Source organism: Rhinoderma darwinii, chromosome 1, assembly GCF_050947455.1.
Source record: "Rhinoderma darwinii isolate aRhiDar2 chromosome 1, aRhiDar2.hap1, whole genome shotgun sequence".
Classification (NCBI taxonomy): Eukaryota; Metazoa; Chordata; class Amphibia; order Anura; family Rhinodermatidae; genus Rhinoderma; species Rhinoderma darwinii.
The window spans coordinates 520,222,425-520,239,070 of NC_134687.1; the positions used below are offsets into that span (position 1 = coordinate 520,222,425).

Sequence of the window (16,646 nt, forward strand, 5' to 3'; positions counted from 1 at the left end):
CCCCTGATTTTCATAACCAGCCAGATACAACATAGCTGCAGCAGGCTAACATTAGCAGGGTGGGAAGGGCCACTGTTTTTAGCCCTTCCCAGCCTAATCATACCAGCCTGCAGCAGCCCCAGCCATCCCTACAGATGGCCGGGTACTGGATTATACAGGGCTCTTCCCAAAACCCCTGGTGGCGGTGGGTACCTGAGTAATAATGGAGGGGGTTAGTGATAGCCTTTTTTACTGGCTAGCACTAAGCATTGCCTTAGTAATGGACGTCGTCAAACAGACAACTGTCATTACAAAGGTGCTAATAAAGTATTAAAAAACAGACACACAACTCCCTGTTCACACAGATTTTTGGCACAGAAACCATGTCTGAATCCGCACCGTAATATCCCCGAAACGGCCCCACATTGATTTCAATGTGATGCAGAAGCGTCCTCTTCCCGAGCGGATTTTGCCGCTCGCGGAAATAAAAATAAAAAAAGGCAGCGTGTCCTTTCTTGCCACAGTTTCCGCCTCTGACACCCTTTTGAAATTAATGGGAGGCAGAAAAAACCCACAGCGCTCGTTTCCAAGGTCCTTGCATTAGTTTTAATGGTCGCGGGCAAAAACCGGACCAAAAAAAAAAAAAAAAGCGCTGGCAGTTCAAATTCTAGATCCAAATTCCTGAAGGTTTTTTTTTCTGCCTGCAAAATACTGTGTGAACAGGGCTTAAGAGTGTATACATTAGTTTTGCCACGTTTTCACCTGCATGGCAGAAAAATGCATGCGTTTTTTACGCCAATTTTTCCAATGCTGTTTTCGGCCGAACGGCGAAACCGCACGGTGTGAATACACCCTTAAAAAAAAAATTCTATTGAAATAAAAAAAAAAAACAACAACTTACCCCCAACAACCCTCAGTAACCATTTTATTTAAAACCAAACATGTAGATCCACATAGTCCAAACAGTCCAGCGGAAACTGCAAAAAAATAACATTAAGTTAGTAATATGAAAAATAAAGCCGTACCTACAACAGACTTCTGTCTTCGCCGTTTTTAAAATGCAGGCTTTATCGCGTGAAATGCGAACGCTTTCTGCACGTCTTTTGGCTTATCATTAGGACTCCCACTGACTATGGGAACATTTGGAGCCTATTACACACCAAAGACTTGACCCGACGCCTTTTTTACACAACGCGCCTATTTAACAACTCTCGTGTAAAATAGTGTGCTGTATGTTCTAACAGCACGCTTTACTATTGCTGTAAAAGGGAAGCTTAAACAAGCGTTTTTTTTTGCGCAAAAATCGCGTAAAATACACATCAGTTGACAGGTTCCCACGGCAAGTCATTCACCACAGGGTCTTCCCTCTTGACTCATCATTCTCAGCCTTTTGGTGTGTTCTATAGATTCTGCCAGCTGCCTTATACAATCTCTTCAAAAATGGGAGCTGAACACTGCTTAGCAATTTGAAGACACCTTTTCCTGGCTTGTAGTTAAAAAAAAAAAAGGAGGGGGGGGGGGGTGAGTCTCCCTCCCACATTTACAGCAGCTGTGTGTCAGGTTGCTTTGCCTGATTCACCTTGATGTAATTCTTGGAAATGCTCCCTCTGGTGGCCAACATAGGAAAACATGTCAATTTATTATTTAATTTGTAATACTTTCCACTATCTGGAAGGAAAAAACAATACACCAATAAAAACTTTAAAAAATAATAAAAATAAGTAACTTGCCTGAATTTTTTTGTAATTTGCAACACATTCCCTTTAAAGGCCAAGCTATTTTTTTTTGTTTTTCATTGTTGCATTCCAAGAGCTGTTACTTTTTTAGTTTTCCACCGACCGTTTTTTTGCGGGACCAGTTGTATTTTTAATGGCAACATTTTAAGTTTACATATTGTATAACTTTAACCCCTTAATGACCAGCCTATTTTAAACCTTAATGACCAAGCCATTTTTTACGTTTTTCCATCGTCGCATTCCAAGAGCTATAACCTTTTTATTTTTGCGTCGACATAGCTGTATAAGGTCTTGTTTTTTTGCGGGACAAGTTGTACTTTTTAATAGCACCATTTTGGGGGACATTATTTATTGATTGACTTTTATTAACTTTTGGGGGGGGGGGGGGGGGGGAATAGAAAAAAAACCCTGAAATTTCGCCACTCTTTTTCACGTCTTAAATCAACGGCGTTTACCGTGTGATATAAATAACACAATAACTTTATTCAGCGGGTTGTTCCGATTGCAACGATACTAAATTTGTATCGTTTTTGTATGTTTTACTACTTTTACACAGTAAAAATGCATTTTTTTTCAAAATTATTTGTTTTTGTGTCTCCATATTTAAAGAGCCGTAACGTTTTTATTTTTTTCGCCAATGCGGTTGTATGATGGCTTTTTTTTTGCGGGAAGACTTGTAGTTTTTATTGGTACCATTTTGTAGTAGATGCGACTTTTTGATAACTTTTTATCACATTTTTTTTAAAGTCAGGATTCACAGAAAACAGCAATTTTTCCATAGTTTTTTTATTACATTTTTTACGGCGTTCACCGTGCGGGTTAAATAATGTAACACATTTATAGTCGGGGTCGTTACGGACGCAGCGATACCAAATATGTGTAACTTTTTTACCTTATTTTGTTTTTTGAATAGTAAAGCATTTTGTAAGGGGAAAAGCTGGGTTTTTCATTTTTTTTCAAACATTTTTTTTAATTAACTTTATTAAACTTGTTTTTTACTAGTCCCATTAGGGGACTTTAATATGCGATTCTCCGATTGCTATTATAATACACTGCAATACTTTTGTATTGCAGTGTATTACTGCCTGTCCGTTTAAAACGGACAGGCATCTGCTAGGTCATGCCTCTGGCATGACCTAGCAGGCATTCACCACAGGCAGACCTGGGGGCCTTTATTAGGCCCCCAGCTGCCATTGGAGACACTGACACTCGGCGATCGTAATCGCCGGGTGTCGGTGGGAGAGAGAGGGAGCTCCCTCTCTCCAAAACCACTCAGATGCGGTGCACGCTATTGCGCACCGCATCTGAAGGGTTAAACGGGTGAGATCGATACGAATATCGATCTCACCCGGCAGAGCAGGGACGCTCCCAGCCCTCAGCTGCCTCTAGCAGCTGAGAGCAGGGAGATTTGACGCTCCCTGCTCTGTTTACTTTATCCTGATGCAGCGCCGTAAAAAGGCATATGCATCAGAATAAAGCCCGTTAGTGGCCACCATTAAAAGGCGTATTGGCGGTCACTAACGGGTTAAAAAAAAACAAAAAACACACATGTTGAGTGTTTGAGTGTCAGCACAGATATAAGCATCATAGTTGTGAAGATCATATGTTGTTACATAGGTATTCTAAAGGTTTGAAGAAATATTACCAATTTCATAAAGAATAGCCACAAAATGTATAGCAGTGACAAAAACACAGACTACAGTCAAAAACTTTTTTTTATTTAAATATATATGTTCTTTGTTTGACCAGCAAGCAATGTACTGGTTTGGTGTGTTCTTGTATCCACAATAGACAGGGATATAAAACAAATACAACCTTATGTACCCATTGTGCTGTGTATTCATGTGACAATATGGTTCTAGCCACAGTCACGGCTATTAAGAAAATACAATATAAAAACAATTAACAATTGCCATTTCAAACGTATGCTAGTTGAGGATTACCTTAAAACATACTGACACCACACTATTTTCATTCTTAGGGAGAAAATTCTTGAATATGGCCATCTAAATGTACCCCAAGACTGGACAAATATGGTTAACCAGAATAATACGAGCGTGCATTATCCCACACAGATTCTCCAACATGCTAGAAATTCTGAAGTGGTAAATACCATCCCCAGTTTCTTATAGAAAAGTGTAAGATTCATTGCACGTAGATCTAGGAGTTCTTGCTGGCAAACACACAAGGACTACTGTTTGATTCTAGAATGAGCAACAGTTTCATCTGTACACAGCAAGTCCTGTTTCACAAATTTTTGCTTTGGCAGAAAAACATCCCATTTTCAAAACTGTGAAATTTGATCATTTTACAATAAAGCACTTTTCATGTAGTTTAACACACACAAGCTCTGGTTAAACAGAGTCTGCATGTGAAGCCAGGTCTCTTCCAGATGCGCCGATAATACGGAAATCTCTTCTAATAACGCTGCTTGTGAGGAGATAAACCGCAGGTGAATCTGAAAACAATGCAAATAACAAAATGTACGTGAATGAGGACCGGAACGATTACGCAGATTACAAGTTATCAGACACCAATGACCAAGGTCAGCATTGTGTTAACTTACTTAAACTTTGCCCAGACAGAAGTCCCAGCTAATCTAAAACATCTGAAGAATGTAAATGCCGAAGTCGTTATTTTTTTTGTGATGAAAAGCTCAATGATCCTTCATTTTTTTTTAAATCTGTGGTACGGCTTCTGTGCCAGCATGATAATCAAATAGTGTAACCCACCGTATAAGTGCCAACTCTGTTTCCAAAAAATGATGAAATGGCCTACTCTAACATGTAAGATATTGGCAACCATAACCAGATTCATGTATTATATACTATAATACACTAGTAGTAACTTTTTATGCGCTCGTTAATCTGTTAAAGTATCATAAAAATTGAGCAACAGATTGCAAAACATTTTGGGACACTCCGATCCTGAGTCGCAGCCCTTAAAATATCCTAGAATTGCATTCAAATTCTGCAGTTTGAAGAACATTGTCGCAACGATTATCTTAAAGGAACAGTGTCACCACAATTTTTTTTTTAATATGTTAAAGATGTTAGTGCTTTATTAAAAACGTTCGGATTAATTTGTGTGTTTGTGTGTTACTTTTTCTTATTTTTACACTTTTTCTTCCCTATGGGGGCTGCCATTTTTTTTTCCATTTCTGTATGTGTCGATTAACGACACATACAGACATGGAATACGGCAGCTCCAGTCCCATAGGGACTGCGAACGGGGCCCGTTCCATCCACTAACATGTACGCCGCTGTGTGGGAACGGCGCATGCGCCGCTCCCACACAGTTCAATTTGAAATGCGCGCCGTCCGGCGCCATTTTCCTGTGGACCGGAAGTCGCGGCCGGGCAGTAAGATTACTACTTCCGGTCGCGGCTTCCGGACTTGTGCACATGGAGCAGCGGCAGCAGACGGAGCGGATGGACCGGAGGGAGCGGCGGCGACTGGAGCAGGTAAGGGATTTCTATGTATGTTTGTGTTCAGTGTGTGTTTACTACTGTATGTAAACCTTCTACACTGTGTGTTAGCTCAAAAAATGGCGACACACAGTGTAGGAGGTTACACCGTTCAAACCCCTCGTTTCTCCCGGCACTAGCCAGGATAAAGGAGGGGGGGATGCTGAGAGCTCACTAGAGCGAGTGCTTTTTACCCAATTTTGCAGCATAAAGCAATGTGGTTGCTTTACCACATGCAATGCTGCAATTTTGGGAATGGCTCCATCTAGTGACCAGCAATGGGAAATATTATAAATTAGAATCCAATTTATAATATTTCCTGACTCGTGAAAAAAAAAAAAAAAATTAGAACAATGTTTAATCACCTACACACTAATTGTTTAACTAAAAAAAAAAAAAAACATGTTTTGCTGGTAACACATTCCCTTTAAAGCAGTTTTTACAATTATGCTTCGATGCAAAATTGCATGGAGGCGTCCATGAGTGTAAAATGGTATGTGGAATCTTTACAATGTATAAAGTCTCTACCTTCATAAAATGTATAGGTATGGGGGTAGAATACACGTTAATTTTTTTTTAGAATTCAGGGTTTTGTGTATGTCATAAGTGTGTAAATTGTCACAGCAGAAAGTGTTAATTATATATATTAATTTAGTTTTTAATACTCCAGAAAACGATGGTACTTTTCCTGCTGCAAATCCGGAGTCTGGCTCATTCCTAAGCTATCTTTATTAGCCTGCCACCGCCTGTGAGTGATTGACAGCCTTCTGTGTATCTTCACTGTTAATTAGAAGTATACCTTGTTTGAGTATTTAATATATGAGACTTGCGCCACTGTGCAGCCATAGAACAGGCAGCAAATATAACGTAACAGGTAATAAATCACAAAGTAAGTTTGCAAAATAAAGATAGCAAGTGTATTTTTAAGTAAATTTTTGATTTCTAAGCGAGTATTTTGTCAATGAACACGCAAAATAGAGATTTGTGCAAACATACAACTATAAAAGGCAAAACACTTACCTTTAAAAACAGTGCTAGGTATGCCTGGGCTAGCTCAAAATCCATTTTCGTTTCCAGCATTTTCTCAATCATCTTTAAGAAACTTTGCATCACCTCTATAGACCCGCCACCTTCTGGAGCCAGGTTCCGTATCTCCGTTTCAATGCTTGAAGGCCCCAACTCTTTTATAGTTTTTAGTGGAATGTCATCTGCAAAAACGAACACACATATAACTTCTTACAGCTCAACTCTGTAAGTTCAGTTGGCTTCCACAAAAATGGACAATAGAAAGTAAGGGATTTGAACTTACAGTTGTTATGGTCAAGGGATTCCGCAAGCTGAACGCAAAAGGCAGATTTCTGTTCAAGAACTCCAAGATTCACAATTTTGGACTAAAAATTAGTTTACAAAAAAACAAAACAAAAGAAAACCAGTTACTTTCACATGGCAAACTGGTAATAAAACTTCTAACATTTTTTTATATGACGACTACTTTTAACATTCCTAATGGGAATATACTATACATACCCATGTGCAATCATGATATCTATATTGTTTTATTTTTCATGGAAAAGCAAGAAACCTAGAAGATAACTTACTTGAGGCGCTTCATCCTGTGCTTCAGAACCAAAACGTGGGACAAGTCCAGGCAAGGTAGGAATGAAAAAAGGTGCAGACTTTGGTAGTTTTGGAGGCTCTTTAGGTTTGTTTCTTCTCTGATAAAAGAAAAGCATTCACAGTTGTACGGTATGAGCCTACTATTCAGCTTGGTGCAATCCGCTTTCAGCATTTATGTAAAGTTCCATTTATCATGTGAAAGCAGAAAAAAATGCAGCTTTTTAGATCCACTTGCACTTCTGCCAATGACATTAACCCAAAAAGCTATGATTCTTTTCTATTAGGAGCTCCAAATTTAGTTATGGAAACGGTCCCTGTACTACAGATTTCACATTGGCCACATTCAGAGGACACAGTACCTTGATGACATCAAGGTTTAAGAGGTTCTTCCACCTTGAATCAGGCAGGAGCGATAGGGTCACCAACTGTTCTCCCAGTTGGTCAGGTGACTCATATTCCATCATGTCCTCACTGGCATCTTCTATTTCAACTATGTCCTCTTTATCCAAGGAAAAAATAAAAGGATCACTAATATTCCACCATAAATCAAATACCAAAAGAAAGACAAGATGCACATGTCACCAAGGCTATGTTCACACTGTTTTTCCTGTAGGTTTGACATATAAAATCGCTTACCCCCGAGAAAGCTCCCGTTCCAGGACACAGGTAGTGAGGGTACTGCAATTTCGACAGGATGTCGGGGAGCAGTGTCTGGGCGACAGGATGCTAGCACCCACCCCTCCCATCCCCTGGGCTGCCCTTCTTAACAGGTTCCCGACCGCTGGCCATATTTATACGGCCAGCGGTCAGGGTCTCTGAAGTCCGCCGTATAGACTAATTACGGCGGCACTTCAGAGACTGTGCACGCGCGATCGCGTGCACACAGCTCTATGCCCTGGCTGTTGCTAACAACCATGGGCAATGGGCAGAATGTCAGGGGCCAATCTTTTGGCCCCTGAACATGTGATCGCTGTGACAACCAATCACAGCGATCACATGCATTTCTGCGTATAAAACAGTGTGCACGCGATCGCGTGCACACAGCCCTGTGCCCACGCTGTTACCAACAGCTCTGGGCACTGGGCAGAGTATCAGGGACCAATCTGATGGTCCCTGAACATGTGGTCGCTGTGAAAACCTATCACAGCGACCACATTTATTTTATTTTGACTTTTCTGGCAGCAAATCTCCTGCCTCTTTTCTTCTCCTCAAACATTGTTTCAGTTTGAGGAGAAGAAGAGACTCGGGAGAATTGCTGCCAGAAGATTACAGTTACAGTTACACAAAAAATACAGTTACACTCTAAAACATTCTCTGTATAGATAGATTTCTATCTATCTATACAATCTATCTATCCATCTATCTTTTTTTCTATCTACCTTTCTTTCTTTTATTCTATTAGAATAGGCAGGTAGGGAGTATATAATTATATATATATCCACATATATATAATATATATAGCAATAGCGGTTTATTTTTTTTGTTAGCGGTAGTGTAGATATATATATAGCAGTTAGTTTGTGTGTTTTATAAAAAATAAAAAAAATAAAAATTGGTTTAGTTAGTGTTAGTGACGTTATGGCGAGGAAGTTGTTTAGTGCCGGAGGCATACGCCATGCTGTGGTCTGAGTCGGAGACCGCATCAGAGATGGCGTGAGAGATGGAACCTGTTTTGGGCAGTGACGATGACAGCGTCACTTCAGGTTCATCTTCAGGGGACGTTGTCCCTGATGTAGTTGAAACTACAGAACATGAAAGCGCAGAGCCAAGTAGCGCTGTAGCACGGGACAGCCTGGTCCCTCCAGTCCAGGCTCTTGTATGGGCACCTGCCCCATATTTTGGGCCTAGAATCCACAGATTTACTGCCACTCCTGGCATAACCGTTGACAATACAAATTTTGTCCAAATGGATTACTTCCATTTATTTATAACGGACGACATCCTAAATCAGATTGTCCACGAAACAAATTTATATGCCACTCAATATATAAGGCAGAAACCTTCATCCACCCATGCCATAGATTGGACGCCCACCAATTTGCAGGAATGAAAACATTTTTTGGGGCTCACCCTAAATATGGGTATTGTCAAAAAGCCCTCCATTAGGTCTTACTGGTCAACAAGACCCGCCCAAGCCAACCCCAGTATATTCTGCAGTAATGCCCAGGTCTCGTTGAGACAATAATGCGGTTCCTCCACTTCAACGACAACGCACAGGCCCCCCCAAGTACCGATGCAAACCGGGATTGGTTGTTCAAAATTAGACCACTGATAAATTCCCTGAATAATTTATTTCTGCAACTCTACACCCCTGAGCAGAATGTAAGTGTGGACGAATCCCTCCTCAACTTTCATGGCAGACGTAGCTTTTGCCAATATCTACCTTCCAAAAGGGCAAGATATGGCGTTAAGCTTTACAATTTGTGAGAAAGCGGGTCAGGATATACCACCGCCTTCAGGATTTATGAAGGGCGGGACCGCACATTTATTAAATGTTCCTGGATGCCCCCCTGATCTTTCCACCAGCAGTAAGATTGTGTGGGAGATAATGCAGCCTCTGCTTCACAAGGCGTACCACCTGTACTGTGATAATTTTTATTCCAGTGTGCCCCTGTTTAGGCATTTGCATGCTGCAAGGACTGGGGCATGTGGTACCATGCGCAAAAAACGAATTGGTTTTCCACAGCAATTAGTGGGGAAGCGCATGGTAAAGGGGGACTCCTGTGCTTATGCATCTGAGGAATTGCTGGCGGTCAAGTTCAGGGATCGCAAAGATGTGTATGTGCTAAGCACGATTCATACCGCAGGAACAGTGGCAGTGAGGGAAAGGGGGGCAACATCGGACAAGCACAAACCAGTGAGCGTGTCCGAATATAACAAGTACATGGGGGGGGGGGGGTGGATTTAAGCGACCAGGTTTTACAGCCCTATTTAGTAAAGCGAAAAACAAAAACCTCATACAAAAAAGTGGCCATTTATCTGTTACAGGTGGCCATCCACAATTCATTTGTGCTCTACAAAAAAAAACCAGAGGCAGAGACACATACCTGGATTTTCAGGAGAAAATTATTGAAGGCCTCATATTTGATGTTCAGGACACCAAAGAATGCCCCCAGTCTGAGGATGTCACGCGACTGACTGAAGGACACTTCATCAGTCGGATTCCCCCAACACCAACCAGAAGCAACCCTCAGAAAAAGTGCCGCGTCTGCAGAAAAGACGGGCACCGCAAAGATTCCCGATATTTCTGCCCATCATGTCCCCCGCAACCAGGCCTGTGCATTGAGCCATTTAAAAAATACCACACTGTTCTGAATTATTAGATTTTAGTTAATTCGTTGAAAATTTATTTGCCCTACATTACATTTTTATTTTCCCCCTGATTTTACTCCAAGGGTGAGGGAGGGAATGGGTGGGGGGTGGATGTCATGTTTGCATGTTTTCTAAAGTTCATCTGCTGGAGAGCTCCATTTGCATAATCCTGCAATTTCTTATTTTAGAAAACCCAAAAAAATATATTCCCATTATACCCCTAGATGAATATTTTGGGATTTCTGCTTCAAGAGCAGATATTTTGGAAGTGTTATAGAAACTCTGTTGAGTTTTGTAAAACCAGCTTTGAAAAAAAGCGATTTGTGAAATAAGCTTCTTCTATCGTCCGCCCTCCTACTTCTCTATGTGATAAATAAGACACACATATTTGGTATCCCCATGCACAGGAGAAGTGGCAGAATGTGAAAGGAGATGAATTTTGTCCGTGGTCCATTCTGTGTGTGAAAAATGCTGGTATAAACTGACGCATTTGCTAAAAAATTGCTAATTTTATTTTGTTCCATCTTATTCAAGAAACTTTCAGAAGAAAACTGGACTGTCTAAAAATATGATAAAACCCTTGAAGAAAACCTTGTGGGGTCTACTTGTGTGAATGAAGTAATTTATGGGGTGATTCTAATGTTTCAGCAGCATTAGACCCCCCAGAACCAGTATGCTGCTATAAAATCAAGTGCAAAATTCCTGGACCGAAAAGGCCAAAAAGCCTCCTTTTATGCCAAGCCCTGGCACATGCCCGCACAGTGAATAAGGCCCACATATTTGGTATCCCCATGCACGGGAGAAGTGGAAGAATCTGAAAGGAGATGAATTTTGTCCGTGGTCCATACTATGTGTGAAAAATGCTGGCATAAACTGACGCAATTGCTAAATTCTTGCATTTCTTTCCAATTTTGCCCACTTTAGAGAAAAAAATAAAAATGATATATACTGACAAATGCCACTAAAACAAAGCCCTATCTGTCCTTTAAAAAGAGTGTAAAATTCAAAGATGAACTTTATTCACCTGCAGCGTTATAGTCATCTAAAGAAGCGCATAGCAAAATTGTGAAGTTTGCTCTGGTCATTTAGATGTAAAACAGCCTAGTCCTTAACCGGTTAAACAAGTGCAGGCAAGAATTAACAAAGCAACTATCCCCCTTTTAAAATCTTCAAAGCATCTGAAGTCCCTGGGTGCTTATCTCTGCCTGGGGAAGCTTCATCTCTGAAGATTCCCTGAGGTAGCCCCAGTGACATAACTGTCCATATATCGAGAGTTACCTCACTAGGACCACTCTTAGGTTAGCTCCAGTAACACAGCTTTTCAGTGCTGGGGACTTCAAGCTGCTTTGAAGTTCTTGAAGAGGGTGACTGAATCCCAGCACCCTCCCTTCCAAGCGAAAGTAGGATTAAAGCCCGCAGCCCACATTCACAGTGTGGCCCGACTACTCCCATTTCAAGATGTTCAAAGCAGCCGGAGTCCCCAGCCAGGGGGAGCTGTGTCACTGGTGCTTCCCTTGGGTAGCCACACATATGGACAGTTACACCACTGAGGCTACCTCAGGGTAGCTCTAGTGACATAACTGTCGACATATGTGCAGTTATGTCACTGGGCCTACCCCAGAGAAGACCCACTGACGTAGCTTCTCAGGGAGCAGAATAGCAACCGGGGACTGCTGCTGCTTTGAAGATCTTGAAGGGGGAATACTCATGCCACCGTGCAGGTGGTTGCAGGGTTCTACAGAGCTCTTGACTGGAGTGGAGACTGGGTCTGACGTTCATGGACAGTCATCACTGGAGCTTTTAGACATAGCCGCTAAACAAAGGCGGTGATGGATGTCATACAGTGACATCTGTCATCTATAGATTATGATGGTATCCATTTAACGTATACCTCATTAACGTGAGAGTTCATGACTTCTCCGTTAAACGGATACCATTATCTCCAATGGGTTGCCACTGTATATTTGTCACAGCCTCCATTTAACGTATACATCGGGAGATTTTTCCGACTGGATACGTTAAAACAGAGACCATAATGCAGTGTGAACAGGGCCTTAGTATGAATAACGGCCTCTTACCTTCAACCTCATCGGCTGCACCAGGAAGCATCACCACAATTGGCTCATAGTTTGATGGTAGAGGGCGTAAGGAAACCAAGGAGAACAAAGATTTGTTTGACCTATTTTCAAAATATAAGTATGTAATGTTTAAATTAGAGTCCTGCATATAATGCCCATTTATAGTCAGACAATAATAACATCACACAAAGATAATTAGCAAGGGTTTTCCTCTTTTACAAGCAGACATTTGAATGGCCGAATGATGGCACATTATGCCACCTGACAGCACATGCCATTAGTAAAAATGTGAACGTATTGTTAGTAGACAAAAAAAAAAAAAGTATGATAGTTGTATCATCATCAAAATGGTACTGCATCACAATATGAGGCAGGTTAAAACTAAGGGTATGTGCACACACACTAATTACGTCCGTAATTGACGGACATATTTCGGCCGCAAGTACCGGACCGAACACAGTGCAGGGAGCCGGGCTCCTAGCATCATACTTATGTACGATGCTAGGAGTCCCTGCCTCGCTGCCAGACAACTGTCCCGTACTGTAATCATGTTTTCAGTACGGGACAGTTGTCCTGCAGCGAGGCAGGGACTCCTAGCATCGTACATAACTATGATGCTAGGAGCCTGGCTCCCTGCTCTGTGTTCGGTCCGGTCCGGTACTTGCGGCCGAAATACGTCCGTCAATTACGGACGTAATTAGTGTGTGTGAACATACCCTAAGTCAGCAGGAGGGATACTTAAGGTCTTTTTACACTAGCCTATTTTGGCTGGTACAACGCCCGTCTGCTCCTTTCACAAGGAGCTAGTATAGAGACGAGCGCTCGTTACTCGCTACACAGGGAGATGTGCTGCAGACAACGATAATATTTTCGGCATTTAAAACGATAGTCAATAAATGAGCGTTTGCTCGTTAGTCAGCTGTTCGTTGCCCTGTTTACACAGCAATTCCGTGAATGCTCGTTTGCCCGTGGGCCAGTGTAAAAGTGCCCTTCGACATCAGTTTTATTCTTCAAAAAACGAACAGACGTTCAAATGGGTTAAAATCTGGTCCATCAGATAACATGAATAACTTTACAGTATTTCCTGTAAAAGGGTTGTCTTCCTTAGAACCATGGGGCCTCCAGATCTTGGGGTCATTTTAAGCATACCTCCCAACCGTCCCGGATCCGGCGGGACAGTCCAGGTTTCTCACCGCTGTCCCGGGCGGTCTGCAAAATGTCCCGCTGGGCACTGCTTCAGAACAGGTGATCGATGCTGACTGCAGCAGCGATCAGAAGAAGGCAGGAGTCTTGCGGCGGTGTTCTCACTGGGATCGATGCTGGCCCGTGAGTGCACCTGACCTGTCACCTGAGAGGTGACTGGTTCACTCCCGGGCCGGAAGACTCCTCCCTTCTTCTGACGGTGAGTGACGTCAAAGCAGAGCGGAGAGTGGCAGCAGTAGGGCCGGCTAAGCCCTTATTCACACGACAGGGTTTCCCGGCCGGGTTACGGCCGTTCATAAAACGGCTGTCACACGGCTGCAGTAGGAACAATAGACCCCTAATGGGGCTATTCACACGACCAATTTTTTCGACGGCCCGGGAAACCTGGCCATCAAAAAAATGGGACATACCCTATTTTCAGCCGTTTACCCGGGCCCCATAGAAGTTTATGGGGCCGGGTAATACACGGCCATCACCGGAATGTGTCCCGAGTGACGGCCGTGTCTTCGGTCGCTCGCGCTCTCTCTCCTCCTCCTCACAGAGCAGAGTGCATGTGAGGAGGAGGGTCTTTTTTTGCTCCCTGTAGGAGTCGGAAACCCCAATCCCCGGCCGGGGATTGGGGATTCCGCTACAGGAGGACTGACTACACTATCCATATATGGACACAGCGACGTCACTCACTTGTGAAGCGGAATCCCCGACCCTGTGGCCGGGGCTTCCTCTCCAGGAGAAGTCAGTGACTTCTCCTGGAAGGGGGGGGGGGGGGGCTGTGTCTGGAGCCATCTACCGGGGGGCTGTGTCTGGAGCCATCTACCGGGGGGCTGTGTGTGGAGCCATCTACCGGGGGGCTGTGTGTGGAGCAATCTACAGGGGGGCTGTGTGTGGAGCAATCTACAGGGGGGCTGTGTGTGGAGCAATCTACAGGGGGGCTGTGTGTGGAGCAATCTACAGGGGGGCTGTGTGTGGAGCAATCTACAGGGGGGCTGTGTGTGGAGCAATCTACAGGGGGGCTGTGTGTGGAGCAATCTACAGGGGGGCTGTGTGTGGAGCAATCTACAGGGGGGCTGTGTGTGGAGCAATCTACAGGGGGCTCTGGTGGATGATTTTTCCATTGACCGGTAGCAGAGCTACACAACTGGAAAAAAAAAATCCCCATCATGTAACTCTGCTACCTGTCAATTGAAAAGTCATCCACCACAGGGTCTCCCTCTTAACTTTCAATGTTCTCAGCCTTTTGGTTTGTCCTGCAACAGCTGGCACCGTGATGAGCAAATGTTATACTTAAGATAGGAAAAGTAACATAAAGACGATATAACCGGATCCATAATGTCTGTGATATCCAGACAGACTAGAGAGCCGCAGTGACAATGTGCGCGTGTTATTTGCAGAAGGATCTGGCCGTGATTTGATGTGTTTATGTGTGCTATTGGGCGTGGTTAAGGGCGTGGCTTAAAATGGCCCTCTTTTCCGAATTCAAACGTTGGGAGGTATGATTTTACGGCCGTCTAAAACCGGCCTTATTTTGGTTTTAATAAGTGCATTGTGAAACATAACATACCATAAGTAAATAGCGAGGTCATCTACATGGGCAGTTGTTAGGAAATCTCCTGTGGGGGACATTGTGAGACTCACAACAGGTGAATCCAGCAGAAAACAGTCTATGAGGCTGTAGAAAACATGGAGTAAAAAAAACCAACTAAGTTAAAATAGAAAAACAAGTAAAGCATGAGACAACAATTTAAAGAAAACTTCACTTACCCTATTAATATTTTTTGATCAACCTATGCATTTTCCTTTTCACAAATACAGCTCAGTTCTCTAATGTGACAGAAAGACTGTACATCAACTACTGACACAATATTGGGGGCTAACTCAATAGTAACGCAAACGCTTTATAACCAGCAATATGCAGTGCTGCACGTAATAAATGGGATACAAGCTAAAAACAAACTGTGCACTTACTGTAAAAAAGGAACTACAAAAGTAGCAAGCCTAATACAAAAGCAGATTCTCTTCAACCAAGGAAATCAAATATTTAACAAAAAAAATTCACTTTGCCGCTATTGGACCCATGTAACTGGCTAACAAATTTAAAAAAAAAGTCATATCATGAAATACATTGATGCCAGCATTGGTATAAAGCAAATAAACTCTGTAGAAGTGATAAAACGCACAGTTACGACTATACTGTAGGGTACATACACACTATATATATATATATATATATATATATATATTTTTTTTTTTTTATTTTTTTTTTTTTCTTCTCTATAGTATAAAAGATCAGGGAATTTTGAACTGTAGGTTTAATATGTGTATCAGGTTTCCTAGAGAAGAAAAAAAACAAAAAAAAACGATTTTGTTGCCTATTTAACATGCATAAACTCATTCCACAATAACATTATTATTATTTTTTTAACTTTGCTTTTTTTTTTTTTTAAATAAAAATTTGCATCTAATTATAGGGAAAAAGGCATTTTATCTTAGGCTCTGTTCACATCGATGTATACGTTGGGAAAATCTCCAGACATAAGCGCCGTACACACGTAGTATCCCATGGTTTATAATTTAAAAAAAATAATTTAAAAAAAAGACATATACTAGCCAAACAAGTGTCTGTCTGGCATACGTCAGGTACATAGAAGTCTATGGATCCGTTTACCGCATATGCCAGGAGAGTTCTCTACGGCTTAAACCGAATGTACACGCACGTAATGGCTGCAGGTTATTTATTTAAAAATGAAACACTCTTCAGTGACATTAAGTGGCAGGGAAAGATGGCTACCAATACTGGTTACTAAATCAGTGCAAGGCTCTGTTCTGTGACAATCTTACCATCCAGATGGGAAGTCCCATACTTTAACCGTGCAGTCCATAGATGCAGTCAGTAGCCAACGGCCATCGGGGCTGTAAGTCTTCAAAGAAACATCAATTAAAATTACATTCAGAAGAGTGTTCTCTTTCTTGCAAAGTAAATGAGAATGTCCTCACCATATCATTTATCTTTCCGTTGTGTCCTGGGAACCGTCTCACCAGTTTGCAAGTTTCAATATCAAAAACATTAAGGCTGAAGTCATCCAGGGAGACTGCCAACATACCGCTGTTATAAGTAAAGTGTATTCCACAGAGGATATTGAAGATCTTAAACATATATACATTTTTTTTTATAAAGCCTTCGTTCAGTGTATGTTTACCGTACAAAACGTTGGTGTGATCGAATTTACTTCATCTACACTCAAAAGTCTGGCCATTCAC

At 42.0% G+C, this 16,646-nt stretch overlaps 1 protein-coding gene across 1 annotated transcript in view; it reads right to left on the reverse strand.

Moving 5' to 3' along the window:
* Window positions 1-3,412: 3,412 nt before the first annotated feature.
* The window catches only part of WDR36 (WD repeat domain 36), a 49,248-nt gene continuing 36,014 nt past the window's right edge, over window positions 3,413-16,646 (reverse strand). The window contains exons 15-23 of the mRNA XM_075836735.1: window positions 16,383-16,491; window positions 16,227-16,306; window positions 14,950-15,057; window positions 12,189-12,289; window positions 7,158-7,297; window positions 6,780-6,896; window positions 6,491-6,572; window positions 6,202-6,389; window positions 3,413-4,173 (exon numbers count right to left, since the gene is read on the reverse strand). Of these exons, the coding sequence (XP_075692850.1) occupies window positions 4,024-4,173; window positions 6,202-6,389; window positions 6,491-6,572; window positions 6,780-6,896; window positions 7,158-7,297; window positions 12,189-12,289; window positions 14,950-15,057; window positions 16,227-16,306; window positions 16,383-16,491 (1,075 nt within the window). The 3' untranslated portion in view covers window positions 3,413-4,023. The remainder of the gene's footprint in view (window positions 4,174-6,201; window positions 6,390-6,490; window positions 6,573-6,779; window positions 6,897-7,157; window positions 7,298-12,188; window positions 12,290-14,949; window positions 15,058-16,226; window positions 16,307-16,382; window positions 16,492-16,646) is intronic.